The sequence below is a fragment of the Aspergillus aculeatinus genome (assembly GCF_003184765.1).
Source record: "Aspergillus aculeatinus CBS 121060 unplaced genomic scaffold BO66scaffold_44, whole genome shotgun sequence".
Taxonomy (NCBI): Eukaryota; Fungi; Ascomycota; class Eurotiomycetes; order Eurotiales; family Aspergillaceae; genus Aspergillus; species Aspergillus aculeatinus.
In genome coordinates, this window is record NW_020291513.1 from 141409 (window position 1) to 167838 (window position 26430).

General features: G+C 53.8%; 11 protein-coding genes across 11 annotated transcripts; 3 read left to right on the plus strand and 8 right to left on the minus strand.

Moving 5' to 3' along the window:
• The first annotated feature begins 251 nt into the window (after nt 1–251).
• Nucleotides 252–1274, plus strand: BO66DRAFT_430745 (GNAT family N-acetyltransferase). The gene is made up of 3 exons (XM_025650543.1): nt 252–686; nt 775–884; nt 1020–1274. Exons 1-3 carry the CDS (start codon nt 296–298, stop codon nt 1185–1187), a joined length of 669 nt encoding a protein of 222 aa, XP_025500991.1. The 5' UTR covers nt 252–295; the 3' UTR covers nt 1188–1274.
• BO66DRAFT_393965 (KAR9 family protein) lies at nt 1265–5118 on the minus strand. The gene has a single exon (XM_025647872.1). The coding sequence runs from the start codon at nt 4917–4919 to the stop codon at nt 1503–1505; it is 3417 nt and encodes a 1138-aa protein (XP_025500992.1). The 5' UTR covers nt 4920–5118; the 3' UTR covers nt 1265–1502.
• A 2041-nt stretch (nt 5119–7159) lies between these two features.
• Nucleotides 7160–7489, minus strand: BO66DRAFT_393966 (uncharacterized protein). The gene has a single exon (XM_025647873.1). It carries the CDS (start codon nt 7459–7461, stop codon nt 7285–7287), a length of 177 nt encoding a protein of 58 aa, XP_025500993.1. The 5' UTR covers nt 7462–7489; the 3' UTR covers nt 7160–7284.
• Nucleotides 7490–7531: 42 nt separating this feature from the next.
• BO66DRAFT_393967 (uncharacterized protein) lies at nt 7532–9491 on the minus strand. The gene has a single exon (XM_025647874.1). The coding sequence runs from the start codon at nt 9152–9154 to the stop codon at nt 7601–7603; it is 1554 nt and encodes a 517-aa protein (XP_025500994.1). The 5' UTR covers nt 9155–9491; the 3' UTR covers nt 7532–7600.
• A 610-nt stretch (nt 9492–10101) lies between these two features.
• Nucleotides 10102–11528, minus strand: BO66DRAFT_355289 (alternative oxidase). The gene is made up of 3 exons (XM_025644846.1): nt 11143–11528; nt 10791–11081; nt 10102–10712 (listed from the first exon to the last, which is right to left on the minus strand). The coding sequence occupies exons 1-3, from the start codon at nt 11403–11405 to the stop codon at nt 10202–10204; spliced, it is 1065 nt and encodes a 354-aa protein (XP_025500995.1). The 5' UTR covers nt 11406–11528; the 3' UTR covers nt 10102–10201.
• A 2080-nt stretch (nt 11529–13608) lies between these two features.
• BO66DRAFT_404072 (acylphosphatase) lies at nt 13609–14292 on the minus strand (the record flags this gene model as incomplete). Its single annotated transcript, XM_025648915.1, has 5 exons — nt 13609–13788; nt 13878–13947; nt 14028–14040; nt 14136–14166; nt 14278–14292. The coding sequence occupies 5 exons, from the start codon at nt 14290–14292 to the stop codon at nt 13609–13611; spliced, it is 309 nt and encodes a 102-aa protein (XP_025500996.1).
• A 519-nt stretch (nt 14293–14811) lies between these two features.
• BO66DRAFT_393972 (putative glycerol:H+ symporter (Gup1)) lies at nt 14812–17389 on the plus strand. The gene is made up of 4 exons (XM_025647875.1): nt 14812–15183; nt 15236–15303; nt 15362–15943; nt 15992–17389. The coding sequence occupies exons 1-4, from the start codon at nt 14922–14924 to the stop codon at nt 16988–16990; spliced, it is 1911 nt and encodes a 636-aa protein (XP_025500997.1). The 5' UTR covers nt 14812–14921; the 3' UTR covers nt 16991–17389.
• On the plus strand, nt 17214–18079 carry BO66DRAFT_159725 (uncharacterized protein). Its single transcript, XM_025642214.1, has one exon. It carries the CDS (start codon nt 17436–17438, stop codon nt 18042–18044), a length of 609 nt encoding a protein of 202 aa, XP_025500998.1. The 5' UTR covers nt 17214–17435; the 3' UTR covers nt 18045–18079.
• BO66DRAFT_393973 (putative HIT finger domain protein) lies at nt 18072–18583 on the minus strand. Its single transcript, XM_025647876.1, has one exon. It carries the CDS (start codon nt 18562–18564, stop codon nt 18115–18117), a length of 450 nt encoding a protein of 149 aa, XP_025500999.1. The 5' UTR covers nt 18565–18583; the 3' UTR covers nt 18072–18114.
• Nucleotides 18584–18757: 174 nt separating this feature from the next.
• On the minus strand, nt 18758–19575 carry BO66DRAFT_422312 (uncharacterized protein; the record flags this gene model as incomplete). The annotated part of the gene is made up of 3 exons (XM_025650041.1): nt 18758–19172; nt 19230–19335; nt 19421–19575. 3 exons carry the CDS (start codon nt 19573–19575, stop codon nt 19092–19094), a joined length of 342 nt encoding a protein of 113 aa, XP_025501000.1. The 3' UTR covers nt 18758–19091.
• A 261-nt stretch (nt 19576–19836) lies between these two features.
• Nucleotides 19837–26266, minus strand: BO66DRAFT_393975 (cellular morphogenesis regulator DopA). Its single transcript, XM_025647877.1, has 7 exons — nt 26067–26266; nt 25856–25980; nt 25648–25797; nt 23352–25585; nt 23011–23240; nt 21494–22959; nt 19837–21439 (listed from the first exon to the last, which is right to left on the minus strand). Exons 1-7 carry the CDS (start codon nt 26155–26157, stop codon nt 20180–20182), a joined length of 5556 nt encoding a protein of 1851 aa, XP_025501001.1. The 5' UTR covers nt 26158–26266; the 3' UTR covers nt 19837–20179.
• Nucleotides 26267–26430: the final 164 nt, after the last annotated feature.

The window sequence follows — 26430 nt, forward strand, 5'->3', positions numbered from 1 at the left end:
CCTCCCGCTTATCGGGGAACCTGCCCGCTGCCCGCTGCCCGCTTGCCCCCGAAAAATAAAATCCCCTTCCCCTTCCCCTTCCCCTTCCCCGCGCATGCGCCGCGCCCTCCGATTGACATCGGCCTTTCTTTTTTACTTGGCCTATAACTTACCCTCCCCTCAACCGAGCACTTAACCAAATACTTCCCCCCCCCCCTCTCCTCCTCCTCCTCCTCATCCTCATCCTCAATCCAGTCCTTACCATCAACCCCCCCTAACCACCCCCACAAGCAAAGCACCCAAAACAAAAAAAAAAATGCCCGCCCTCCTCGAAGACCCCCTCACCACCCTCCCCGCGCCGACCGCCGCGCAAACCGCCGCACCCACCCTCACCCCCAAAAAGGCCGTCCTCAAAGACAACACCACGCCGGTCACCCTGTACCCCATCGCGGGGGGGCCGTCCACCGTCCCCGACAGTCTGATCGCGTACCTGCACCGGGAATTCAGCGCCGAGATCGTCCGCGGCAGCACGTACCCGATGGAGGAGCCGATGACGCTGGAGCAGTACCGGAATTACTGGTTTGGGACGTTTGCGGTGATTGCTTTGGTTGATGATGATGATGATGCCGACAGGGGGGGCCTGGTGGAGGGCCGGGATTGGGAGCGCGTGTGCTTGGGGACGTTTTACGTGAAGCCGAATTATCCGGGTATGTTACATGGGTTTTCCCTGTATGATGGTTTCCAGGGGGGGAGGGGGGAGCTGATGCTGATGTTAACGTGGTCAATACTGGACAGGTCGGTGTTCGCATGTCTGCAACGCCGGGTTCTTTACGACTCCGGCGGCTCGAGGGCGCGGCGTGGGCATGGTGATGGGCCGGGCTTATTTGGAGGTTGCGCCGGTGTTGGTATGTTTCCTTCCTTCCTTCCTTCCTCTCTTTTGCTTTGCTTGCTTCGGGGGTGATGAGGGTGAGGTGGAGGGTGCGGCTGGCGGGGCAGACCGAGACTGACGATGCTAACGACAACGACAACGACGCCGACAGGGCTACAAATACTCCGTCTTCAACCTCGTCTTCGCCAACAACACCGCCTCCATCAAGATCTGGGAGAAGCTGGGCTTCCAGGTCATCGGCCGCGTGCCCCGCGCCGCGCGCCTGGCTAACAGCGCGGAATTGGTCGATGCGTTGATCATTGGCCGGGATTTGGTCTAAAGCACTTCTCCGACTCGCTGCACATAACTATACCCCAACCCCACTGGGCAACACGGGAAGCAACATGTAAATATCCTTGTTCCACTTGGCCTGTGATAGATAAGATAAACATAGATGATTACTTGCCTAAAACCACACCACCAGAAATGATCAATCCCATACATACACCGCTGAAAAAAATGCTTGAGGGGGATATCAATCTGCAAAGACACGCAAAATCGGCTATATCACCATACAAAACCCCCAATCGCAATGCTCCAGTTCAATTACATGACAACGATTAAGAAAAACAATTACCCGGAAGATGTGACGCGACTAGCCCCGCCAGGGAGGTCGCTCACCCAGCTTGCTGCGCGTGCTAGGCGCATTGTCATTGCCGGTCCGGCCTTTAGGCAATGGAATCAAGCTGATGCGACGGTTGCTCGCATGTCCGAGCGACGTTTCCGGCCGTGGCGTCGGAGGCGCTTTGGTCGGGCTCGCCAGTGCGCGGCTGTGATCTTGCGAAACACTGCGGCTGAAGGAAAGCCCCGCGAAGCTCTGTCGGCTGCGCGGCGCAGTGGCCAACCCATCGGGTCGGCGCAGTTTGCTGTAAGGGGGAGGATCCAGAAGGGATCGGTTCGGGGTGGGAGACGCCACTCGCGACGGGCTGCGCGACGCCAGACGGCTGGACACCCGACTGACCGACCGCGCGCTCATCGGTGCCGGTGACACCGACATATCGCGGCGGTACGGAGTCATGGGGAGTGTAGAGGAAGGGCGCGACGTGCGGCCCTGGGCGGACGATTTGCGGAACGGTGTATGGAGGGAATTAGACTTGTATTTATCCAAGTCGCTGGTGTTGGTGCTGGTGGTCCACCGCGGCCTATTGGCCAACGCTGGCGGCAGAGCTGGGGTACGTGGTACCGGTTTGCGCGCCGCCGGCGTCGGCGTAGCGGCCACGTGCTTCGTAGGCGAGGTCACCCCGAGTGACGCCTTGGGGATCGCTGATTTCTTCGCTGTTAAGGTGGATGTGACTTGCGGCAACCCAGAATATCGTCGCACCTTCGACATGGTCGTGCGTGCCACCGAACTGACAGAGCTACCACGACGGCTGGAATTGTTGACCGGCGTGGTAGATCGCTTCAATGCATTCGCCGGAGTCATGATGACCGATGAAGCTGGGGAACTGCCGGGAGTCTCAGGGACACTCCCGGTCAGTGGGCTATCCATGGTGAGGATACTCGAGATCGAGTCGCGCAGGTGTTGAGACCGTGTGAAGCTGATATCCTCCAAGGATGCATCCATTACCCGGATGCTGGCCTTCAGAGCATCGACCCGCGATGTCATGTCTGACAACAGTCGTAGAGTTTCTCCGTTGACCGTAAGACGGTCATTCACACCCTTCTGGATAATCGACACCACCCGCTCAATCGCAGCAACGTAATGCTGTTTCTTGGCGTCGTAGCTTTCGACCCGTTTCGTGAACTGGGCCGGGTTGTGCACCTGAGCGCTGGTCTCGATGGCTTCCTGAAGCTTCCCAATGCTCCTCTCAACCGATTCGAACATCTTCTGCGCTTGATTGCCCGCATTGCGGAATACGAGAATCCACCGGTCCTCGCTGAGCTCGTCCCGCAAGGCTTCTGCATCAGCTTCCAGCCCTTTGTAGGCCTTCTCAAGCTGACTGCGTCGATCTTCGAGCTCCTGGCAGGCGCTGGGGAATATCCGCACCGCCCGCGACTGGAACATGGACAGTCGCATGGGGAGGAAGTCGAGCGATGCACGGAGCGGTTGGATCCTCGCAAACAAGGCGATCAAGTTGGAGTGGTTGGAATCGTCATGCGGCGTCTGGATGATAGGCATATCCAGAGTCGGTGCCGCGAACAGAGGCTCCAGACTGAACCGCTTGCTGGTCGACATGCGGCCACCTGCTGGCGTTTCCTCGACGATGGTCTCCAGCTCATTGATGTCGAGTCCCGTAGCACTGGAATCCTGTTCACCCGCCATGGTCCAGTGTCGCTTCTCTTCCATCTCGAAGATGAGCCGGCCGAGATTTTCCACCTCCACTCCAACATCGCCCAAGACATTGCTCCATAGTTCCTCCCATTCCATCGCCAGCTCCACTTGTTCTTTGACTCCTTTCAGTCGATCCTTGATCTGCGACCAGCTATGGATGATCCCGTCCATCTGTACAACAATCAAGTTCAATTGATCAGTGGAGACGTTCTCGATATCGTCGCGCATCTGCACGTCCTCAATAGCCTTGACGTAAACGTTGATCAGACTCTCAAATCGGGTGATGGCTCCGTCGACCCCGTCCAGCCCTTCTCTTCCGCCGGCAGCTGCCCATTCGACGTCGTCCTCGGCATCCAGCCCGCTCAAAACACCGGAGGCCTTTTTGATCCAAATTTGAATCTGGTCCGCAGCTCCCGTGAGGGCCCTTACGGCGGCGGCGGCGGTCGGAATGGACGCGATACCAGCCTCGAGTAAGGATGGTTGGGGAAGGGAGATGGACGTGAGTTGCGAAAGCTGATTGCTAAAGGAGGCCCTTGAGAACGAGTATATGGATTCTGAGCGTTGTAGCCCGAGCGGGTTGAAGTAGGATTGCGAATTCGCAGATGAGATTGAGAGGGGGCGGGGAGAATCTTTCGGCGGCGGGGGAGGGGGAGCGGATTCATTGTCGCTGGTGCTCTTGAGATACTTTTCAAAGTCGGTCGGGTTCGTGGACGGCATTCCATTCGTTGATCCGGGGCGGAGTGGCAGACGGGATCGTTCAAGGGTAGCCATGTCGAGTAGTGGCTCTTCGATCGCTCCCTTGTCCTGCTGCACTTCGTCTTCTTCTTCTTCTTTTGCTTTAGCTGCGACTTCGGCTTCCGGCACCGCTTCTGCTTCTGCTTCTGCTTCCGCTTCCGCTTCTGCCTCCGTATCTGCCCTTACTTCCGCTCCACACTCTTTCAGAGAGTCCCCTTTCTGAGAACGCTCTTCTGGAACCGAAGCGATCAACAGCGAATGTAAGTCGGGTTGTAGAACCGAGGTAAGCACGTGCTGTTCTGAGACTTGCTCCGAAGATTCCCAAGCTTCGTCTGCGTAGAGCTCATCCGCTAGTAGCTCTTCCAGGAGCACTGGGTCGGGGACCTCCAAGTGATTTAAATCGCACGATTGTTGCTGCTGCTGCTGCTGCTGTGAAAGGGACTGTTGTTGTTGTTTCCTTTCCTTGTGGGCCCGGTGCAGACCATTCCACGTGCGACCCTTTTTTTGAATCCTTATCGATAAGTCCTGGTGCAAGCTGTCCAACTCCTTTATGTGTTCCTCGGGGATGCGGCCCACAGCGCCCACTCGAGACGGGCTGTTGTTCTTACTGCTGCTGTTGCTGCCGTCGAGAAGCTTGACGCGGGCGGCGAGGCCGGGGGATAATCGACGGAGGATGGATGGGCGAATGAGCGTCTTCTCGGCGTTGTTGTTGGCGTCGGGAGTGTCGTCAGGGTCGTCGTCGTACGTCGTACTGTTGCTTCCCAGGCTGCGGAGACTGCGCAGAGAGGATTTGGATCTGATTCGTCGCGTGAAGGACTCATCTGCAGCGGAGACGGAGACAGCAGGAGGAGGGGGAGGAGGAGGTGAGAAGAGCTGCTGTGACGGCGACGAGGTGGTGGTGGTGGTGGTGGTGGATGTTGTGTTGAGCCCGGAATCCGGGGGGTCGGCGGTCGCAGTGGTTGCGGTTGCAGTGGTTGCAGTCGACCCGGTGAACATGGCACGCATGGATGGGGAAAATCCACGAGGCGACTGCGGTCGGATGTTATTTTGATTTGATTTAGGAAAAGGTAAGAAAGGGTACGTATGTATGGGTACTATGGGTAATTGAGGTTGTGTGGGTAACTTGCGAAAGGATGTGTGGGTGTGAAGGACTGAGTGACTAACGCACTAACGCAGTCGTGCAGTAGAGCAATGATGAAGGGTGGGTTCAGGAATGTGGTTGATGGGCTCTGGATGCGCCAACGCGGCGGGTGGACTAGGAGTAAGTAACGTTAGTAGGCGTTAGGAGGCGTTAGGTATGCGGGCTACCCAGGTAGCTACTAGGTACGTTACTAGGTATCCCTCCCCCTTATCCGGTTTCAGCACAAGCCTAGGTTTAAATGCGTCGGGCCCAAATAGAGATCCTCGACTTGTCAACGCGCTCAACGTCCCGGTGACATTATACTGAGTAGATATGGACTTGATTTGGGCAGCAGCAGTATCAATGATGAATGTATGAAAGATTCAGAGTAAAAAAAGGGTGACGGTGAATGTACCGATTGTAAGGGTGTAGGGAGAATGAAACAGAAGACATGCTGTCCCTACACGGCGGCTGCGGCTGGCCTCAGGCTCCATTGTTGTGCCCGACCAGGGCCCGGGCTGATCCTCCGCCCCAAAGGGCCGACAATTATCGGCATCCTTTCTTTCTTCCTTACTTTCTGTCTACGTAGTCACTACTACACTTAGGTAGTTAGTTAGTTATGCTGCTTGGTACTTGGGATTTAATATCTGAACGTGCTTCAAAACTTATTATGAAACCATTGTATTGAAAATAGTATTGAAATGGAAAGCAGAAGGAATGAATAAAGTATATTCAATCATCTGCCTTCCAACTAAGAACTACAACACGCCTACCTTTTTGACAGAGTGCTCACAAGCTTCCGCTAAAGAACTAATTTAGTCATCAGCCGCTGCCTGAGCTGCCTGAGAAACATCGCCAGGATAGGGCTCATGATCCTTACCACACAGTCTACACAACCCCAAGGCCAACAAGGGTGAATAACCGTCTGGCCCATCCCCTTGGGATACCGAGCTAACAAGCGGCCTTCCTATTCTTGTAGCTTCATCCTCCCTGGGTTCATGGCTCGAGCACCACTCAAGCTCCTTCGCATCATAGTCATTCCGCGGGACCACAGACAGCCACGCTTGAACATACGCTTCAAGATACTGGTACCAGTCCTCAGCTGTGTCATCCTCATCCTCGTCGACGTCGACAGGTATCTGACTCGGGTCAGCGACCCACGACTTCAGAGTCATGGCCCCATCCTGTGGTGAAGGAGAAGGCGCATCGTCCTCTGAAGAGGGCTGCTGCTGCTGCTGCTCACTGCTGTACACGTCCACCATCTCGTAGAGGTCGACGCAGCCCTAGACGTGCTTGCAGGTCGGGAACCGGACCCGCAGCTCTTTGAAAGCGCGGGCCAGGGCCAACGTGCAAAGGTCATCCTGCACCCTAATGGACTCCCCGCTTTGAGGTTGAGGAGGCTGCAATCCCACTTGATCGTGATGAGCCAGGTGCCGGGGGCGATCGGTTCAGCGGCCGCAGTATACGGACGTCGAGCCGGCATGCGAGAGTAGTCGAGCCGCTCCGGCCGCTGCATCATGTCTGCAGGCACAATATATTCAGAAACTCTAAAGCGCCCGTAACGGACTTCAGAGCTATCTTGGTTTCGCATGATTGTCTCGTTGTTCAAGTCATCTTCAAAGATGGCCATTTTTCTTCTTTGGCTATGAGCAGGATCTTGTTGGAAGGCTAGAAGGGTAGTGTGTGTTGATTGGAAACCGACGTGAGGACCAGGCTGTTCGCGGTCAATTTAAAGATTGCGGAGGAGATGTGTCCAGGTCAATTAAGAGTAGTGCTTTGTTTGGCTCTTTGTTCTCTAGCAGCTTTTACTTTGTTGGTGATGCTTTGCCCATAGACTGATATCTGTGATCTGCACTGTTCAATTATGCCCATTATGTTGTTCACGACCTTTGTAATCCCATACTTCATTGAGCTCGGCAGCTTCCACTTTGTGTGTACCAATAAACACAAAGTAAAACCTCCGGCATCCATGGAACAAAGCCCGCGCGACCCAGCCCTTCACCGGATCTTACTCCACCCTCCAACCACTAGACTAGCTTAGCCCCGAGGGCAGCCAAATTGTCAATCGATGTGAGCGAGGTTTGAATCTTCGTGAGCAAATATTATGTATATTGAGAATGATACAAGAAAGTATAATCTGAAACCGGATTGGGCACCCCCTTCAGCACACCTCAGCGATGTCGGCGACCTGTCCGACGTTCGCCTGAGAGACGGAGTATAGCCCATATTCCCGCGCCAAAAGTCGTATAGTTACAATGAAGGGGAGTGTCTCCCGTCCGAGATACAAGCAAGATCAAGCATATCGCGACAGAGGGGTGAAATGTAAAACACAAATATTTCCAACCTGACTGAGCTCAGACAAGCAAGGGGTATCAATGTGGCCAGAGCGGACAGCAAAATAAGCGCAAGAACGAACCCACCGACCATCCCGTCGGTCTTCCCCTTCCCAATTCCCCTCCTCTTTCTTCGGCTTCCCCTTCTCCCCTTTCCCCCCCAAAAAAAACAAGCCCCCTCTCTTCCTATTCGTGACCAAAATCGATCACAATTGACGACCGAGCACCTCCTATCACAAAGGACGGATCACCAGATCGTCACTAGGAAGGCTGGCAGCCGAAGCTCGCCGCTCCCGCCAATCCCGCACCAGCTCTTCGCGGACTACCCTACACCAGGACAGCAGAGCGGTGTCGAACTGCTTCCAAGCCTCGTCGCTATTGCCCTGTACCACCCCCATCACGTCGATCTCCAGCTTGGTTTCCCATCGTAGCTCAGCCGCCTTGATCCAGAATCGCAGGTTCTCTGCCATGCGATATGGCTTTCCGACATCCTGATGGTACGTCTTGATGTCGAAGACCGGCCGCTTGGAATTTTTGATCGCGAAATTATGGGCCCGCACCAGGTCTCGGCCGTCACGCAGACGCTCCAGCATGGCAGGCGGCGGTGAGTTATCCCCCGGAGCGGTCCATGCGGGCAGCTGCGCGTCGGCGCCGATCAGGCTACGCAGGAACAACGTCTCCCGGTCCCGCTCCTTGCCTGTCCACTCCCCTTCCGTCCAGATCCATGCAGCTCGCTCTTTGGCTTCAAATGATTCCAGCTGAGCTTCCCGCGCCAGCATGTCGCGTACGTTTCCCATCCAGCCTATAATGGCGGTACGCTCGTCCTCGCGAAGCCCGTCGGCAAAGTTCCGAGCGGCCCATCGCTTCATCACCTCGAGCACACTGAAGAGCTCCTTTCGGATCTCCCGCTTGTCCTTGATTGATGCCAGTCGCTCAGGACGCTCATGTGCGGTGTAGTAGATCTTCGCAGCCCGAATAGCTAAGGTGACAGCATCCAGGACACGCATGCCCTGGATCTCCTGCCATGTCTGAGGAACTGCCTCCGGAGGAGGCTGTGGTGTTGAGTCATCTTCGCTGTCGCCGGGTTCGTTGGATGAGAAACTGATGCGGGGCGGAATCATTTCCGCTGGCGGATCCTTCTGGGTGTCGAGGGAATTGATCGCGCGGTCGGCCTTCTCCATCGCCTCCATCAGGTCTTTCCGCAGCGCCTTTAGTTTCGGTGGGGACGGGATGTGGTGCGTCTTGATACTGTACGTGCTCACGGTGGGTGGAAGCATCACCTCGACGTCCTCATCCATCTCGGACCCATCGTCCTCAAAGCCGGAATCGCGGGGATCGATGCTTTCTTCCTCCGTAGGGCTCACCGTCAACTCCTCGATGAACCGGGCATTGGGGGTCAGCAGCAGCCTGGGAAGCTCTTCTGGATCCTTCTTCTTTTTCTTGTATGCACGGGCCTGGCCGCCCTTCCCATCCAGCAAGCCTGTCCGCGCAAAGTAGTATTGCAGATGCGCGATGCTACCCAGGCTCATCACACTCTCTCGGTTCTTGGCTGAATCTGCGAATTCGGCTCCCTGGGTCCGGATGTAGCCCCTTCGCTTGGAGGCGGTCGAAATCGATGACCTGGCATCGGCAGAGGTAGCAGACGAGGCCGAGAGCGAGGAGAGAGACGAAAAGGTCCGGTCTGGCGATGGACAGGAAGAGATGGCCGGCGTTGCTGGAACCGATGGAGAGGGAGAACCGGCGCGGGCAGGGGGGTTGATGGATTCGGGGTCGATAGAGTCATCCATGGCTGCGCACGTTATCCTTGTTGGCTCGTTCACTGGTGACGGTCGCAGGTCTGCAAAAGATAGATCGTATTGGGGGCACGGCGGCGCGTTCGAGAGGACACAGATCCGGTATGAGGCGAGTTATACCTCTCACACTAGAGAGCAAAGGACAGGTGTACGTCGGGTAATGGGGAATTATGGAAATGACGCGAAAGGATCGAGAATAGGGACAAGGCGTAGGTTTGAGACGCGAGAGTTGAGTGATTAATTAGAGATGGTCAACCGATCATCGGGGCAAGATTGAATTTGGGAAGTTCGAAAGGGGGGGCGTTTTTTTCCCACTAAAAGGGGAAGCGGGTCGATAGCCCAGGGTGATTATCACACACGTCTGCATTGATAATGCACCACCGGTATTAATAGAAGTGTCATTTCTTTCTTGTGCATCCGTCTTTTCGGGCAACCGTGTGGACAAGCGAGCCCCTGAGGTCATTTAGAACCGGAACGCCGGAATGGCTGGTGCCTTCCAAGGCTACTACCCCATGATTGATGGCTGATGCTCATCGAACATGCGCCGTGTGGATATTGCACTGGATTCAAGCCTCTCTGTCTCCTGTTGAATTGGTTCTGTGGTTGAGTGACTGCCACTTTGCCCTTTAAGGTCTAGCGTCCCCCGTGCCTGAAAAGCCCCGCATCCAGACTTTTGAGTCCTTTTGACGCGAACCCCCTTACGGCTTACTCTACTCTTACTCAGTCGATTCTTCTCTGCTCAGCTGCACCCTGCACGTCACTTCCACGCACAAGCCTCGGTTGAACCCGTTCGGTCAGAAGCAACATGATTCACAGTCAATTCGTCTATTGAAATTTGAGGAGAGATGCCATTATTTACAACATAATAGTACAGTGCCCATTGGCCCGCTGCTTATCGAAAACCAACCCCCCCCCCCACGGCAGAGAGCAACCAGCACCGTCCACCCATCTATACATGAAACAAAATTCCTCCAGGGAATGATTAGTTAGCCCGTGGTGACAACTGCCCCGGTCCAGCCGGCGTGACACCAGATGTTCCTTTTAGATCACTTCCTCCCGCTCCCAACCAGTGGCCTTGAGATTGTCAATGCCCTTGTTCGGATGGGGCTTGGATGGATCCTTGTACTTGGCCGCGTACGGGTTCGGGTCTGTCGCGTGGTCGAGGTTGCCTAGGGTGTGGTTCACCTCCCGGTGCTTGGCCTCGTCGGCGCGCACATAGAGCAACAGGTCCCGCATCGTCCGCTGTCCTTCCGGCATCTTCCAGTACTGCACCGCGATCTCGGGCGCCTCCAATTTCTCCCAGTGGGGCAGCTTGCCGTGCTCGATGTCTTGGATCGCGCGGGTGTACGTGATCACGGCCTCCTCCTCGAGATACCCCACGAATCGGTGGCAGATGCGCGGCGACATGAGGTAGGACAGGAAGAAGCCGTTGAAGAAGACTCCCTGGGCGCCGAGCACCATGAGTCGCATGAACCAGCCCGGTTCCGCGAGCTTGAGGAAGGTCAGGAGATGCATCCGCTCGTTGTATGCTTCCTCCAACAGGGTTTCGATCCTATTGCAGAAGAGTGGTTAGTTGGTGCTCTAGATACGTCTATGGTTTGCAGGCGGGGAGCAACGGCGGAGAACCTACCATCCATTGTCTCTCTTCATGCGCCGCAGGCTTCGCAGGTGTCGTAACATGCCGCCCACCATACCGGGCACACCAGCCACACTTTCCAGGAAGACAAACCGTCTCAACCACGCTTGCTCGGTCATCTGGAATCTGGCCTCGTGTTCCTTGCCCGCGGGAGGGTGGCGGTAGCCCGTCACGAAGTCCATGCCCCATCGCAGCACCCGCACGGTACCGAGTGCGATCCAATCGGCCCAATCTTTCGCGTCGCGATGCGCAACCGTGACTTGGTTCATCTGCTCTTCCGAGTAACTGTGGCAAAAGTCAGCATCCTAGCCCCAATTCGTAAGATGAACGATCGAACGGCACGTACACTGGATGGACCCAGGCGGTCTCCACTTCTTTGACATGGGGAGCCTTCGGTGGCGGGAAAAACTCCTTGATCTTATCCTGCTTCTGTGTCGTCGTGATGAACCGCTTGTTGTACGTGTGCTGGTAGTAGTTGTTGCCCAGGGTCGAGCTGCCACACCGGAGGCCGGTCATGATGATGACACTCGGGTTGCTTCGCATGGTGAAGCGAAGGCTTGCCTTCGGGATGGCCACCCTAAGGGGCGCCGTGGCTGCCATGGAATTCATCGTCGTATGCGATCAGTGATTTGTAAATAGCGTTGATGTGTGGAGTGTTGTTCTATTTTCTGTATGAGAAAGCCTTCGAGTGAGGGCTTTTAAGTGTGTGATAGAGAAGTCTGTAGATCAAAGTGATTCTGATTTGAATATGTACTGAGAATGCCACCACCCCCCTTGACCGGTACCTATTTATATAACATCTCGAAAAACTCAAATTACACAGAAAGAAAAATTCACTTGTACCTGAACCTACTGAGTACCAAGTATGACTCCCCCCAACCCGGCGGTTCTGGTCCAGTACCTTACCTGGGGGACTGACCGAATCTGTTCTCGGCAGAAATCGGAGTGGCGCCCCGGAATTGTACGCAGCGGGACGGCGACGGAGGGGCCGCCCTGCGAAAAGTCACGCGGGCAAAGCAAAGAAAAAAAAGAACCACATCCTTTGCGCAGTTTAGTAATGCTCTCAAACTTGCTCAGCCACTGGGTCGGGTTGGACTATGCTGTTGCAGTAGGTAAGTTATGCGATATGATCTCATCTGAGAGCCTCAAAAAAGGTATGCCATGCTAGGTGCAGTGGATGTTCTTCGCATCCTACAGGAATCATTCCCTGTTGCTGGTTATACGAACGATACTTGAGTATACTTGTCTCTGGATCAGGCCACTTCTCGTTGAAGCCTACGAAATATCATCTCTGCAAGGTTTCCGCGGTCTTTATTACTATGTACTCTGCAAAGCGTATTTTTATTCTGCGTGTGGATTGTTTAGAATCAATGTCTCAATAGAAATAGACTCACTTGGGTATGGTATACTCTAATCACTAGCGCGTACACATCCCGGTCAGGTCAGTGGCACTGGCAGCTTTTGCCCTGCACCAGAAGAACTAGAGGTGGGGTCCGCTGGTGAATGTACTGTCCGTAAAAACCATGAAATGGTGGAAGAGTTCGTAGGGGTCTAGAATCTTACTCATTACAGACGATCCATCCCTGCATTGCCCGTCTGACTACTCCGTACCCTGTCAAACTATGATCTCTAAGGAGGGAGGAGAAAGGAAGTACAAACAATGAATCGAGAAGTAGTTAACCATCGCTCCCTGCACAGTATAAAGCCACCACGCAGGCCACCCCCCTCTTTCCTTCACACTAGGAAGGTACGTAGAAAGTCCTTCTTTGTTAGCCAAAACCAATCTTGTATACGCCCACAAGAATAGGTACAGTACTCATGACGGGGCAACTTTCATGACCGGTGAGAAAAGACAGGCATCGGGCCCCCCAGATGACCTGAAATGAGAAATCTCGGGAGGGTGAAAGGGCGCGGCGGGATTCGACGAATTCGGCGTCCACCGGAAGGCGAATTCAATTCGGCGCTGGGATATGGCCGAGGGGGTTTGGGGATTTCTTGGTTGGGTTTTTGAACGGCATTTGATGGGATCTGGCGGCCCAGGATCGGCGATCCTATCTGTCGCTCCGGTGAAACCCCAGGATATCCCGTTGGTTTGGTACAGTAGCCTAGTCGATCGCTCATGTACTACTGTTCGGTTTGTTAGTATGTGCAGGTTCTTCGCCACTGATTGGTTTGTTGAGTAACCGGCTTCTACTACACATAGAGAACAACCTGACTACAACTTGATCCACGTCAATATTGTGTATCCAGAGACCAATTTAGCATCTTGTTTGAACAGAGTCGGACTGAAAGGATTTGCGCAGGGATGCTTTCGTATTGCGCTGACGCTGACATAGGGGGATGAATCTTGGAGGGTTGATGGCTCAGCATTCTCGGGTGAAGCCGGGATACCGTGTCTGAGTCTGGGTGAGTCAGGCATACCGAACATAACTCGGGGTTGAGTCGGGGGACTTGTTGGCAATAACCTTATCTTCGTGTCCAGGGCTGCAACGTCATGATCCTTTTGTCTGCTTCGGATTGGGGTGAGAATTTGTTGTTCCAAATTTTTGTTGGAGTGCTACGTAGCTTCGCTTTTCCGTGGTCTCTATACTTCAAGTCAAGACCAATCGAAAAAGGCGCCCTTACGAATAGGGCACCTGATGCAATACAACGCTTTTACAAAGTCGGTCACATTTTATGTTATTTTTATCCCAGCACTCAGCATTGTTGCTTTCTCCTTTATGACGATCTCGTGCGTTTCTCCTTCTACACGTACACGCAAGCCCAGACACGCGACTACCATGGCATGCACGTGCCCTATACACAGCCCGGCTCACTCAATGTTCGCAAACCCCGACTCCGACGTCTTATAGCATGAGAATTTCTCTTCGCCGTCTTTCACGCCAATTTCCTTCTGCTCCAATTTGACAACATGTGCTAGACGGGGTCCATTGTTGAGGTCCTTGAGCAGCTTCTGCACTGATTCCGCGGGTCCTTGAGCTTCCCCTTCGACCTACAAGTGCTCAGCGTTAGCAATATTGCAGGCCAAACGAGTATGGCATCAAGGCAATCCTAGGGGAGGATATGCCCGGGAGTACGAACCCTTCCGCAGTGCGTGTTCTTCACCCAGCCCCTCAAGCCGTACTCGGTGGCACGCTTCTGCGTGAAGTCTCTGTAAGCGCAGAGAGGTTTGGTTAGCTAGCGGTTCAACTGTGCGGGGGACCAGGTCTAATAGTTGAAGTGATGGCGTACCTAAACCCCACTCCTGCATAATCCGCGAATTTTAGCTTATGCTCGATCATATCATGTGGTAGTTTGTGATAGGAGAGCAGGCATTTCGTGTGCCGTATAGAGGCATACCTTGCACTGTTCCAGATACTTTGAATGCGATCTATCCATGTCAGTGATTGCAGATTAGATATGAAGTTTGGATGACGTAGTGCGGTTAGAAGAGGTCCGATCCCTTTCGAGAAAGTGGATTGGGGGGGGGGGGGGAACATACTCGTTGCGATGACATATTGATAGATGAGTACAATTCTCATCCAAGCATGTAGTGTGAGATAATATAATCAGGAATACTTGTTGTTGTATGTCTGTCTTTCAATCTATATCTTGTCTGTACCTTAGCTTCATCATGCGTCGCCGATGTGGTTAGTCAGCCACGGATGTCGCCGCGGGCCCGCCTTGATACCGCTTTCCTGGACTGGAAAGGTCCTGTTGCGGCGGGGGAGCAAGCAGCCAGTCAGCATTAATGTTTTATGCTCTGCACCTTCAAGAAATACATTCTATTCATTGCATTGACGTAGGCTTTACATGTTTATCGAAGGGTATCAGGCTAAGGTGTTATACAGTCTGACTGAATTTAAGAAATAGGTTTCCATACAGTCGCACCAGCTTTTATACACAATTCATCATGGCTCAGGATATGATAACCGGCGGATCAGTTGCAGCAGTCAGCCACGCTCCGCTCCGCCCCTGAACCAAAAATGGACCCGGGCGATCGATCCCGAGTCCCCCAGAGTTCCGGTTCCTCCTGCTTAACTCTCCGCACTGTGTCCACCACCTTTCTCTACCTAACCCATCTACCCACTCATTCCGTCCGCTTTCCGAGGGGTTCGTTACTCCTCACGAGATGCTGGTGCCAGAATGATTCTCTCACTGCTCGCCTGGTTTCGGCGATTATACTCCCTCGACACCCTCGACACTCGTTTCACGGCTTCTGCGACCACTCCCGCCAAAGTCGCCGCGGCTGACGCGCGACCTGCCTCTACCAAAGATCCCCGTTCTGCTGCCATTGCCCGCAATGCCTCGCCTTCGAGATGGAACACCTTCGAATTCTACATCTACTATATCATTTTCTTGATCGCGGTGCCATTGATGTTCACGACTGTCATTGGGGTATCACAAGGTCTATCTCCTCTTGTGCACGTGTGAGGGCCAGATGCTGATTGTTCCCGCAGAGAGTCATCCCACTTATGCCACATACTCTCACTTACTCGAGGACGGTTGGATACCCGGTCGCAAAGTTGTACGTTACTGTCGTTTCGATCATTTTCGTATGGAGCTAACATTGCCTGGATGCTTAGGACAACTCCGATGCCCAGTACTCCGGTTTCCGAGAGAACGTTCCTTACCTCCTCATCCTGTTAGTCGGCCATCCACTCCTTCGCCGAGCCTACAATCGATATGTCAGTCCAGCCAGCCCAGGCCTGGGCTCTGCAAAAGCCTCCCCGGCCGTTGCAGCTGGAGATGCGCGCCTTACGCAACGAATCAGTTTTGATTATTACTTCGCCTTTGTCTTCATCGTCGTGCTCCACGGCGTTTCCGCTTTCAAGGTTCTCACGATCCTTTACATCAACTACCGAATCGCCAAATCGATGCCTAGAAGATACATTCCCGCAGCAACCTGGACGTTCAACATTGCAACCCTGTTCGCCAATGAGCTCTGTGCCGGCTATCCGCTCGAGCGCTTAGCTACCTTCCTGACACCTGCTTTCGATGCTACCAAGGAAGTGCCCGCCCTGGTGCTTTGGGCTCGTTCTTTTGATGGTTTTGGGGGTATCATCCCCCGTTGGGAGATTCTGTTCAACATCACAGTGCTCCGTCTGATCAGCTTCAACATGGACTACTACTGGAGCCTTGACTACCCCGCCGCGAGCCCCATTGAAGTAAGTCCATGTCTCCCTGTATGAAGAACTCCTTCTGACCGCCATAAGAAGAAGCAACTCGATCCAGCAGCACTGTCAGAGCGGGACAGGGTCAGTATCCCGGCTGAGCTGTCCGCATTCAACGGTCGTTACTATGTCGCCTACGTGCTTTACGCACCTCTCTACCTTACAGGACCCATCCTGACCTTCAATGACTACATCTCCCAACAAAGATACGCCCCGCCATCACTCACTACCGCAAGAACAACCCTCTATGGAATCCGCTTCTTCCTCACCTTACTCGCGATGGAGCTGATCCTCCACTATATCTACGCTGTCGCTATCTCCAAAGCCTCGCCCGACTGGTCGCTGTACACAGCCGGCCAACTCAGCATGCTCGCCTACTTCAACCTGCACATCATCTGGCTCAAGCTCCTGATCCCATGGCGCTTCTTCCGCTTCTGGGCCCTGGTGGACGGTATCGACCCGCCGGAGAACATGATCCGCTGCGTCTCCAACAATTACTCCGCGCTGGCGTTCTGGCGCGCCTGGCACCGCTCTTTCAACCGGTGGATCGTCCGCTACCTCTACGTCCCGCTGGGCGGTGGCAGCGGCGCCCGTGGCAGCAGCCGCGACTCCTCCTCGTCCGGGGTGCTCGCCAAGGGCCGCAAGATCTTCAACACCCTCATCGTGTTCACCTTCGTCGCGCTGTGGCACGACATCAACCTGCGCCTGCTCATGTGGGGCTGGCTCATCACGTTGTTCGTGCTGCCCGAGGTCATCGGCGGCCTGCTCTTCCCCGCCAGTCGCTGGCGCTCGCGGCCCACCGCCTACCGCGTGATCACCGGCGTCGGGGCCGTGGCCAACGTGCTGATGATGATGGTCGCCAACCTCGTCGGCTTTGCTCTGGGGATCGACGGGCTCAAGGGCCTGGTGGCGTCGATCTTGGGCTCCTGGGCCGGCATTGTGTATATCATCACGGCGTGCGGTGCGCTATTCGTCGGGATCCAGGTGATGTTCGAGATTCGGGAGGAGGAAGCCCGCGCGGGCATCAACCTGAAATGTTGATCCCCGCCGCTGCTGTTTGGTTATTGCCTCTATCTATCTTATGTAGTACATTACCCACATGTCTCCGACTTCGATCGAGTAAACCCCCAATTCCAGACCGGGCTTTCTCGTTGTTCTCATGTTTCATTATATCTCGACTTGGGTGGTAGTGTACAAACACACATATAAAAAAAAGAACCAGCATGGTATATTGTAACACAGGCATAGTAATAATGTCCAGTGGACCGGTTTCAAAAAAACGCCCCCAGAACCCAAAATGCACCCACCCTCCGCCAACAACCCCCTTCACACTTCCCACATTTGGACTCCTTCCATGAGGTGGAGTCACCCCCCAAAAGATCAAAAGAAAGCCCCACACCTCGAATCCTCATGCACCTTATAACACGCCAGCCCGCACGTCCGGGCGTGGCAATTCTTGCACCGGATCTTGCCCCAGTACCCGCACATGCAGCAGAAGTGCCGCTGCGAGCGGCGGGGCGCGATCGGCGAGCCCGCGCGGGCCGCGTGGTACGTCAGCGGCGGCTCGGCCAGCAGGGCCTGCATGATGCGCTCGGAGGGAGCGGCGGGGAGGTACGAGCGGAGAAGCGGGTTGGAGTCGTGTTCGGAGCGGATGAGGGTTGTGGTGTTTGGTTCTTCGGGGGCTTTTTCTTCCGGCTTCGGGGTGGGGTGGTCGTGGTCTTGGTCGGTTGTGGTAGCCGGGGAGCCGGTGGTGGTATCGGGGACGGGGACGGGGACGGGGGTTGTTGCTGGGTGGGTTGAGGCGTGGGAGGAGGGGGGTTGTGGTTGCGGTTGTGGTTGGGAAGGGGGTATGGAGGGTTGTTTCTTCGTGCCGCGGTGGTGGTGGTCGCCTCGAGAGGAGACCGGGGTGGAGCTGCGGCGGAGGGAGGACGGGGTCGTGGCTGCTGTGCTGGGTTTCGTGATTCGGTGGATCGAGCCTCTGTGTCCTGTCGCACTACCGCCACCGGCCGCCGCCGCCGCTGCTGCTGCTGCTGAGGAGGAGGAGGGGTTTGTTGCGCTGGTGTTTCCTGGCGTGGCGGCGGCGGTGTTGGCTTGAGCGGCTTCTTCGTCGTCGAGGTAGTTGCGGAAGGTCTTTTGGGATTGGAGGATGCGGCGGACGTTGGAGGTTACTTTCGTGCGGGTTCCTGATCATGGTTTGAGTAAGTTTTTAGTTCTTCAGGACTGTGGTCTGAGAGGGGGGTTTTGCTTTGCGGATTGTGAACGAGATGTCTGAGTCTCGCTGTTGCGGTGCAGCGCACAGCGAACTGCTCCGCTGTGGTGTTCAACAAGGGAGGAAGGGGAGACGTACCTCGTGGGGCAGCAGGCTCTTTCTGTCTCACGGGTATCTGGATCTGTACATCGCGATGGTTCTCGCGGTCAAGTTCGGCCAGATGTCGGATGATCGCGTTGGTCTGTCGGGAAGAGAGATCTGTCCGGCCTGGGTCCCGGATGCCGCGTTTGCGACCGATGGTGGGCGTGATGGCTGCTTTGGCGGGGTCGAAGCCTCGATCCGGGACGTAGGTCCAGCCCGGAGTGACGTGGGTTGTCGACCCGGGAAGAAGTTCAACGCGATACATCGTGCCTCGTGTGGTGGGTTGTTGAGTTTCTGCGATGGCGCATGCACGATAATCGGGGAGAAATCGCGGCGATAAGAGCGAGAATACAAAATGAGGACTGGCAGGAAAAGGCGGTGAGAGCTCTTGTTTGATGGGTTTGCACTGCAGGTCTATCCGATGACGCCGACAGTCTGTCTCGCCCCCCCAAGTCCAACGCGTCGTCGCTGAGAGTCTGGTACAGTAAAGTACGGAGAACATTGGCCTGTCTTTGGAAGCGACTTCATTTCACATTGTACATCCCTTCTGATGTAGAACCTACTCGCATGCGTAGATCTGGCATACACCTTCACAATGCAATACAGTCTTTTATTGACTGGGTTTTTACAATGCTCATCCCCCGTAGAAACTGCATTTCAGATAAAAAAAAAAGGACCAAAAATGATATGCTAAGACCCGTGGCGAGGAACTCCTGCAGAAGCATGTTGAAAGAAAACAGACCTTTGAGAACTGAAGAGAAGAAATAGACGACAGGAAAATGCAATGCTAGGTTATTTTTTCTTCAGTTGGTCGACCTTGGTTTCTAGCTCGCCGATATAAGTCTGCAGCTTCTGGGTAGCTGTTTGGAGAGCCTGGGAGCCACATCAGCAAAAAGGAAAGTCACAAGGCAATCGCAGCGAGAAACGTACGTAGATATCTTCGGTTAGCATCTCGTTGGAGATTCTGTACTCAGCCAATATGTAGTAATAGACGACAACGCCGGCGGCAACCGAGCCGGAGAGGAAGCCGAAGATTCTGTGATCAAGAGACTTGTCAGTCCAGCCGAAAGACGGAAGTTGGTCACTAAGAAGGTGACATTGATATGGGATGAATGCAGTACCCTCCACGGAACGCGCCCACGGGCTTCTTAGCAGGCAGCGCAGTCGCTGCCTCCTTCATTAAGGGTGAGGCCGCGAAGCTCCGCGTCGGAATGAAGACCGGCTTGGTTGCGACGGCGCGCCATGCAGGCGATAACACTCTTCGTGTTGCACTCATGGTCCTGAATTTGAGGAGAATCTTGAAAATAAGTCAGTCAGAAGCATCGCAGAGCTGGTCACAACTACAAAGTGACTATCCGAGGTCTTACGTGGTATAAGTAGAAGTGGATGTAGATGTTTTGGGGGGGTGTGGGTGGATGCGGAGGAAGAAGCTTGGGTGGAGAGAGTGACGTTGTTGGCCAGCCAGTTGGGCCGAGGGTGTTACGAAGTGTACGAAGTACTAACCGGGCCCAAGAATAGACACCTCCAATTACTCTATAGCATTTAGTGCCCACCCAACTCAACTGCCGATTTCCAAGTTGCGGTTTGCGAATTTCTGCGTATTATCTTTTCCGCTTCTCCAGAATGTTCCATCATGGAACCCAAGCCACACCTCATCTATTCACTAATGCTACTTTAATCCGTGGGGCATACGGAACATGCGGATCGATGCCGCCGACGCCCTGACGCCTGGAACTTGATGCTGGAAATGCCGCTTCTATCCCTCACCACAGGCATGCGCGCTGTACGTGCACATTACCAGTCACGCTAGTTCGCATTGTAATCGACAAACAAAAATAAATAACATGATACACAGGCAGCACGCGAACAATTCAGGAATCCTAGTTGGCCATGGTGCTTTCATTAAAGATATCCGCCAACAGATCATTGACACACGAATTCAACTGTGGTTGGCCCATGCTGTAGGTACTTTCAAATGCATGAATGCTGAGCTGGTCGAAAAATGGCCGAAGCACCCGATCGACAATCTCATCCTTTGCTGTCTCACGGATCCAGTCCGCAGTAAGGCTCGGTTGTCTCGCTCCTTGGCTGAGGCTGGTCGTTTCTCCAGCCCCATCATTCGATGTAAGCCCACGCATACCCAAGCTCTGCGAAACCTCATCCGCGAGGGCCATCGGCTCGAAGCCTTCCGGAGGGTAGATGGCGTCTATGGTGTCGGTAACATAAAGCCACTCCAAAAGTTGGAAGTCGTCTGGTGCAAGTACAAGTAGCGTGTCTAACAGTTTGCATGCCTGCAGCAAGGCATATGAGTTGTATACATCTTGTTGCTGGCCCAGAGGTACGGCTGATATAGCCTCTTGGAGTTCAGCATTGATGAGCGGCCAGAATGTGGACAACGCCGTCGCAGAGCTCTTGAGTGCGAGAGCACGTAGAACCATAAAGATCTCAGCCCGAGTGGTTGAAGATGGAGAGGAAGTACTAGTCGCCCCAAGGAGGTCTTCCAACTTCTGCAAAAGGGCGGGTAGCTCTCCAATATAGTAATCATTGCTAGCAGACAAAACGAGGAGGCTGATGCGGCGGAGGTTTAGTTGCGCTTTGCGGTCAGCTTCAAGGCGGGCAGCAGAGGCTCCAACACCGAACATAATACCTGCTGTACTTGGTGGCGGGAGGCGAGACAGCATCTCAGAAAAGCGATCTTTATCTGCGAGCACCCACTGTCGCAGTAGACTCAGCCATCCCTCCCGAACCAAGTCCATCTGCATCCCGAAGAATCTAGTATCGTTAAATGCGTCGGCTATATCCTTCTTCCATACTTTAGCAGCAGATGGTACTTTAGCTATGTGCTGAAACAGGGTCATGAAATTACGGTTGAGGTTGTTCGGGAAGAGTCGCGAGCGAAAGAGAGGTCCGATCACATTCGTTGAGATACCGGTTACTGCGGAAGTGATTCGGTCGGAATCTCCGAGTGTGATTGTGAATGCAGGCATGGATGCCGCAAGGATGCTAAGCATATCGTCGGGCCCAATGTTCGGTGAGGGCGAACTGTCATAGTCGATAGAGCCGCGGCTAAGGGAAGACTCTTGAGCAATACCCATCGGCTTGCTCGTCCAGATTGCGGTGAGAAGGCGAAGCAAGACGTCCTATCATATGTCAGTAGGTCTCAATGAGTTTGATTGTCCTTGATTATCGCGTACCCCGAGTTCTTTCCTCATCCGTCGATCTTCCCCAAAGCTGGTGTTCTCCAGTTTCGCTCCAAGGATCGCTGCAAATTCAACCAGTCGTGGAAGGATCTGACGGTGTGGGAATGGGTTGCTGAGCACATCGCGAAGGAATGTCGTGCAATCGGCCCAGATCTCGTTAAGCGCATCGTCATCCAGCGACCTCGCATATGCCACCAGGAAGCCCGCCAATTCAGACTCGGTCAGGCTTGCAGTCAGTGTCGATTTGCGGCTCGGCTCCAATGCCGCCGGATTGGTTCTTGTATAAATAGAATTGAACACAGCCGGGATAGCGATCTTCGGTCTAGATCCGTCCAGAGTGTGAAGCAGGCTCATAATCAAAGGCGAGGTCTCGCTGTCAGATTTTGTCCACATCTCCACAGCTGTCTCTAGACATTCGAGTGCCTCTGCGTTAAACAAATGCTCGAGAATGCGACGCGATCTGTTCCTCATACGCAGAGACGTGTACTGGAATGAAGCTATCGATTCAGCGTCTTGCGGCAGCGTACTTCGCTCTACGGCACCCCACGACCATATGGTAAAGCAGAGCCTCACGGCATCTTGGAAGCAGAGTAGGACAGTAAGCCGATTGTTCGCTGCGGCCGAACGCGTGTGGTTCGATTCGGATGAGAATACCCCTGAAACCATGTTGCCAAAGAATCCATGATTCTGGTCAGGACTCTTGACAGCAGGAGTATAGGCCTCCTCTACTAGCAACCGCTCGTGGGCGGTAGCAATGCAAGTCTCGAGAGCGCTGAGAAGAGCAATGGTGGCGTACTCGGATCGATCATCAGGCCATCCTTCTGTACGCTTGAATGCGAGTTGCAAACTCGCATAGCAAAGTTGGATCTCTTTACAGAGCGATTCGACAAGCATGAGTAGTATTTGAAAGATTGACCCCGCGTACAGTGGGAGTACTTCGCAAAGGAGGACAGTCCACTTGTCCACAATCCCCCTTGAACTCTTAGAACCAATGCCTTTGAGAAGGCATTCGAGAAGTTGTTGAGGTGGCTGAGGGAGGGCAGACAGCGCAGGTACCTTCTCTGGTTTGTCGCTTGTGAAGGACAAGATAGAGGGACTTGTCAAGCGCTCACGAGAGCTTGCCCGGTGGTGCTTCGGCCGTGGAGGGGGCGGTGGCAGATAGGCTTGCGCAAACCGGACCTTCAACGCCGCTAGAAGGGTATCTATTAGGTCTCCTTGGATTGAATCATTCGCACCATAATCCAGGGCGCGAGAGAGCCTATCAACCAGGAACGAGTCAATTCCAGATTCAATCACCTCTTCAGCTCCTGGACCAAGAAGGAGCTGTCGCATGACTAGTAATGATGTTTGTTGCAGTCTAACTGTCTCCAGGTCATGAGTACCTGTGGCTGTCTGCTCGCTGATCAATTTTAGGCTGACTTGGTAGATGATGGTATGAAGGCTCTGAAGCTCGGCGCTGTCTGTGCAATTGTTAGTCAAGTATGTTTTCAGTAGGACCAGTCCCAACATACCTTCAGATGCATGGACATCCTTACGCTTGTCAACTTGAGATAGCGTCTGAGTGAGAAGAGTGACCCAGCCATTATGATCAAGTGTAGATATGAGATTGGAGATGGTCCGCAGCAGATAGTCGCATTCCTTGTAGTCATCTGGCGACAAAACCTGATCGTCGCTTTCCCGTTCACCACGATTTGACCCCTGGAAGAGACGATCCAACCGCGAGACTATTATACGAAAGACCCTGTGGTTTGTGAGCAATTTATATGACGATGAAACATCTTCGAAGATGTAGGAATAATCCCTTCGGGGCAAATTATGCCTTGGCAGGCTAGAGGGCAAAGATCCTACTTACTTGTGCATAGCCGGCAGGTCTTGAAGCCACCGTTGGACAACTCGAGAATTTTCGTTCGAGGGCTGAGCGAGCAAGTCTAAGACGATGAAAAGCGGGCGTTCAAGCATCGAAGCTTGGTAAACCTTTACTGACTCGATAGAGGTATACAAGCGCTTTGGCGGCAGCTCATAGTTGCCTTGATGACTGTGGTTCCACAGGACAAAATATCTTCCAAGTTGCTCGCCTGTCAGCCCTTCAAAAGGCACTGTAGACGATGAACCAACCATGAGGGATGTAATAGCTGCCTCAACTAGGTGATCCGACCAAGAGACGATGTGTAATTGCCACAAGCAACGAACAGCCTCCACATGGAACTTTGGGCTCATCGGGGATAGAAATTGCCACAGTTGTCCCACAAGCGCGGGAATGACGTCCGACACATCTTCGTAGCTGATATAGTATCCTGTAGTATTGATGAGGTACAGATTCGTTACTGCGGACGCGATTGACGAGATGGTCGAGAAGCAGGCCGTGGATTTCTCAACTTGGTCGGTGCGGACACAATCGCTTAACGCGAGATACAAGCGCCGGTCGCGCAATATACGTGTTCGGGGGAGCTTTTTCAGTAATATGATGAGCAGGTTGACCCGATCGTGCAATTGCGTGGTGTCCATTGGTTTATCAAAGGCTGTTATGGCTTGCTCGTAGGCATTTCGAATGATGAGCTCACCCAGCTGTCTTGGGACGAAAGGGACAGGCTGTGGGTCTAAGCTGGTCTTGCTTCGATTGTAAAATGTATGAATCACATTCAATATGTCCGACCCGGTCATATCAGGATTGGTTTTGTCAGGTGCATCGGACTTTCTTGTGAACGACCTCTCGATCAGTAAGCCCGTCAAAGAATCCATGACCTTCGATAGCCCCGCTGAGACAAGCTGCAGCTGCTCCAGTGTCGCTGCGGAGTTACTTAATGAAGACAGCTCCCTCATCTTCACAATGGTGGATAGGGTCAACAGAGGAATGTGAACCGCAATCATGTCTTCTTCTCGAACATTGAAATTCTCGAGAATGAAGTAAGCGAGCTCCAGGTTGCTTACTATGTCGTCGATCTTTGAAGTAAAATCTTGATGCTTCCAATCTATAAGACGGAGGAGTTCGGAGAAAATGACGCCGCTTTCGACGCCGTCGAAGAATGAGCTGGCGCTGCGGAAGACCTCCTCGAAGTGGTTCTTAGAAGCTTTCTGTCCGAACGCTTGCACGCTTCGAATTATCGGTAAGAAGATCTCTGGTATGATGTATCCACCGACCTCCCATCTGTCCAACAACGATAGCGAGATGCGGAATGGCTTCGTCTTCTCTGCCGGTACGGTCGTGTCATGCTCAATCATCCGCAAGAGGCCTTGGACTAGTGGCGTCAGCCCGAATTTGCTGAAGTACTCCGAAGGCGAGAGCTCTTTGCGGTCGCTTGCGAATTGGTTTGCGCCTTCAGATATAGAATTGCGGGCTTCAAATGACGGTCGGTCGTTGGAAGACTCGGGCCCAAGGAGCCAAGCCCAGAGTCTTCGGTTCAGGCTCATGTCTCGCCTGGCAACGACTCCTACAGCTGCTGTGATGAGTCGCTGAAGATCGTCCTCTGTGATCTTTGATTGCAGAACCGGCGAACTGAGCGGCAAGTGGGTGACCAGTAAATCAAGGAAGTTCCGCTGGACGAGAACCTGCTCGTCGGCGAGACCGGTCGCAAAACAGCGTATGAGCAGCCCGGGTTCGGGCACGATAATCGATTCTGCTGCAGCTAACATGCCCTGGTGAATGTCCATGGAGTCATTCGACTCGTCCTTGGAAGGCCGGCGGTCTGTGTTCCCTAGTTTAGGCAAGTAGCGGCCCAGGTAGGCGAGGACACCAGCACGTCGGCTGGGACTGGTGACCGAGGCCAGAAAAAGACACTGCCAGAAATAATGGCCTCCCGGGCTCGTCAATCCCTCAGCTTTATGCTTCTCCAGGGCGCTAGCAATGTCGCGGAATTTATTGATCAGTCGCAGTGTAGGTTCGAAGTCGTCGCTCGTCTCTTCCTCTAGTCCCGGTAGTAGAGCCAGTATGATGGCCTTCAAGGCAGGTCGAATCGCCCATGGTTCCAGATTGCATATATGTGTCTCCACCAGCGTCAGAAATAGGGGTCGAACAGTGAGAGATGCGAAGGTAAGAGTGGGCGCAATGCCAGGCATGTACAATGGTAAGTCATGCGATAGACCCTCCGGCTAGCCGACAGTATTGCCAATTAGCGAACATCACTTTCGCTCCGTCATTAAGCGGGACAAACCTTGATCAAAGCAAAGATATACGAGTATACTTCCAACGCTTTCTGGTGGACACCCGATGGTAACGAAGGGTTGAGGCATTGCGCAAGCCGTTTGGCAACGAGCGCCTTATGAGGAACAATAGGGATATCCGCGGGGTGAGATTGCAGCGCCTATGAAGGTACCATCAGCATCGTGTCCTTGCGTGCCTCGGAGATCGTGTGATCGTACTTTCAGAAGTCGGCTCAAGAAGGAGATGTAATCTGCCCACTCCTGCAAAGCGGTATCGAACAACGACAGGGCTCGCTCGACAGTCGACGCATAACGGCGGTAATTCTTGTCTTTTCGTAAGGGCTCTAAGATATCTCATGTCCATTAGACTCTGTGGCTGCATGACTGTAGTACCAGCAAAGGGCCAGCAGTGCGCGAATCAATTACCGACCTTCCTTCCCCCGTAGTCGGGAGCGCGTAAGAGAGCTTTCGGAGCTTGCGGGGGAGTGAGACCTCGGGAACGAGCTCGGATCGAGGCTCATTGTGCGATGGTCGGATAGTAGATGATCTCCTGGACAGGTATTTGTCGATCGCAGTTCGTCATGATTTGTTGTAGAACATCATCTGGCTGGTGGAATAGTTGGCGTCTTGTTTCGATTCCCAGGCCAGCAGGCGGACATGTTTCCGTTTATCTGGCGTCGGTCGCCCGCCTTTCGGTAGCTCCGCCGGGTCGATCCCGTGCTCCACGTCAAGTTGTGTTCCAGCCAGGCAAGCCAGGCAAGCAAGGCACGTTCGTCATTAATTAAGTATTTACC

Excerpts from the sequence above, each read along its gene's own strand:
- BO66DRAFT_393973 (XM_025647876.1), bottom strand. The coding sequence starts at position 18,564 with ATGTATCGCGTTGAACTTCTTCCCGGGTCGACAACCCACGTCACTCCG.
- BO66DRAFT_355289 (XM_025644846.1), bottom strand. The coding sequence starts at position 11,405 with ATGAATTCCATGGCAGCCACGGCGCCCCTTAGGGTGGCCATCCCGAAG. Across the intron at positions 11,082-11,142 it reads ACCGCCTGGGTCCATCCAGT|TTACTCGGAAGAGCAGATGA; the intron begins GTACGTGCCGTT and ends CTTTTGCCACAG. Across the intron at positions 10,713-10,790 it reads ATGAAGAGAGACAATGGATG|GATCGAAACCCTGTTGGAGG; the intron begins GTAGGTTCTCCG and ends CTTCTGCAATAG.
- BO66DRAFT_393972 (XM_025647875.1), top strand. The coding sequence starts at position 14,922 with ATGATTCTCTCACTGCTCGCCTGGTTTCGGCGATTATACTCCCTCGAC. Across the intron at positions 15,184-15,235 it reads TGTCATTGGGGTATCACAAG|AGAGTCATCCCACTTATGCC; the intron begins GTCTATCTCCTC and ends TTGTTCCCGCAG. Across the intron at positions 15,304-15,361 it reads GGATACCCGGTCGCAAAGTT|GACAACTCCGATGCCCAGTA; the intron begins GTACGTTACTGT and ends CTGGATGCTTAG.
- BO66DRAFT_393967 (XM_025647874.1), bottom strand. The coding sequence starts at position 9,154 with ATGGATGACTCTATCGACCCCGAATCCATCAACCCCCCTGCCCGCGCC.
- BO66DRAFT_393975 (XM_025647877.1), bottom strand. The coding sequence starts at position 26,157 with ATGAGCCTCGATCCGAGCTCGTTCCCGAGGTCTCACTCCCCCGCAAGC. Across the intron at positions 25,981-26,066 it reads CCGACTACGGGGGAAGGAAG|AGCCCTTACGAAAAGACAAG; the intron begins GTCGGTAATTGA and ends GAGATATCTTAG. Across the intron at positions 25,586-25,647 it reads ATATCTTTGCTTTGATCAAG|CCGGAGGGTCTATCGCATGA; the intron begins GTTTGTCCCGCT and ends ACTGTCGGCTAG.
- BO66DRAFT_430745 (XM_025650543.1), top strand. The coding sequence starts at position 296 with ATGCCCGCCCTCCTCGAAGACCCCCTCACCACCCTCCCCGCGCCGACC. Across the intron at positions 687-774 it reads CGTGAAGCCGAATTATCCGG|GTCGGTGTTCGCATGTCTGC; the intron begins GTATGTTACATG and ends AATACTGGACAG. Across the intron at positions 885-1,019 it reads TGGAGGTTGCGCCGGTGTTG|GGCTACAAATACTCCGTCTT; the intron begins GTATGTTTCCTT and ends CGACGCCGACAG.
- BO66DRAFT_393965 (XM_025647872.1), bottom strand. The coding sequence starts at position 4,919 with ATGCGTGCCATGTTCACCGGGTCGACTGCAACCACTGCAACCGCAACC.
- BO66DRAFT_393966 (XM_025647873.1), bottom strand. The coding sequence starts at position 7,461 with ATGGTCGGTGGGTTCGTTCTTGCGCTTATTTTGCTGTCCGCTCTGGCC.
- BO66DRAFT_159725 (XM_025642214.1), top strand. The coding sequence starts at position 17,436 with ATGCAGCAGAAGTGCCGCTGCGAGCGGCGGGGCGCGATCGGCGAGCCC.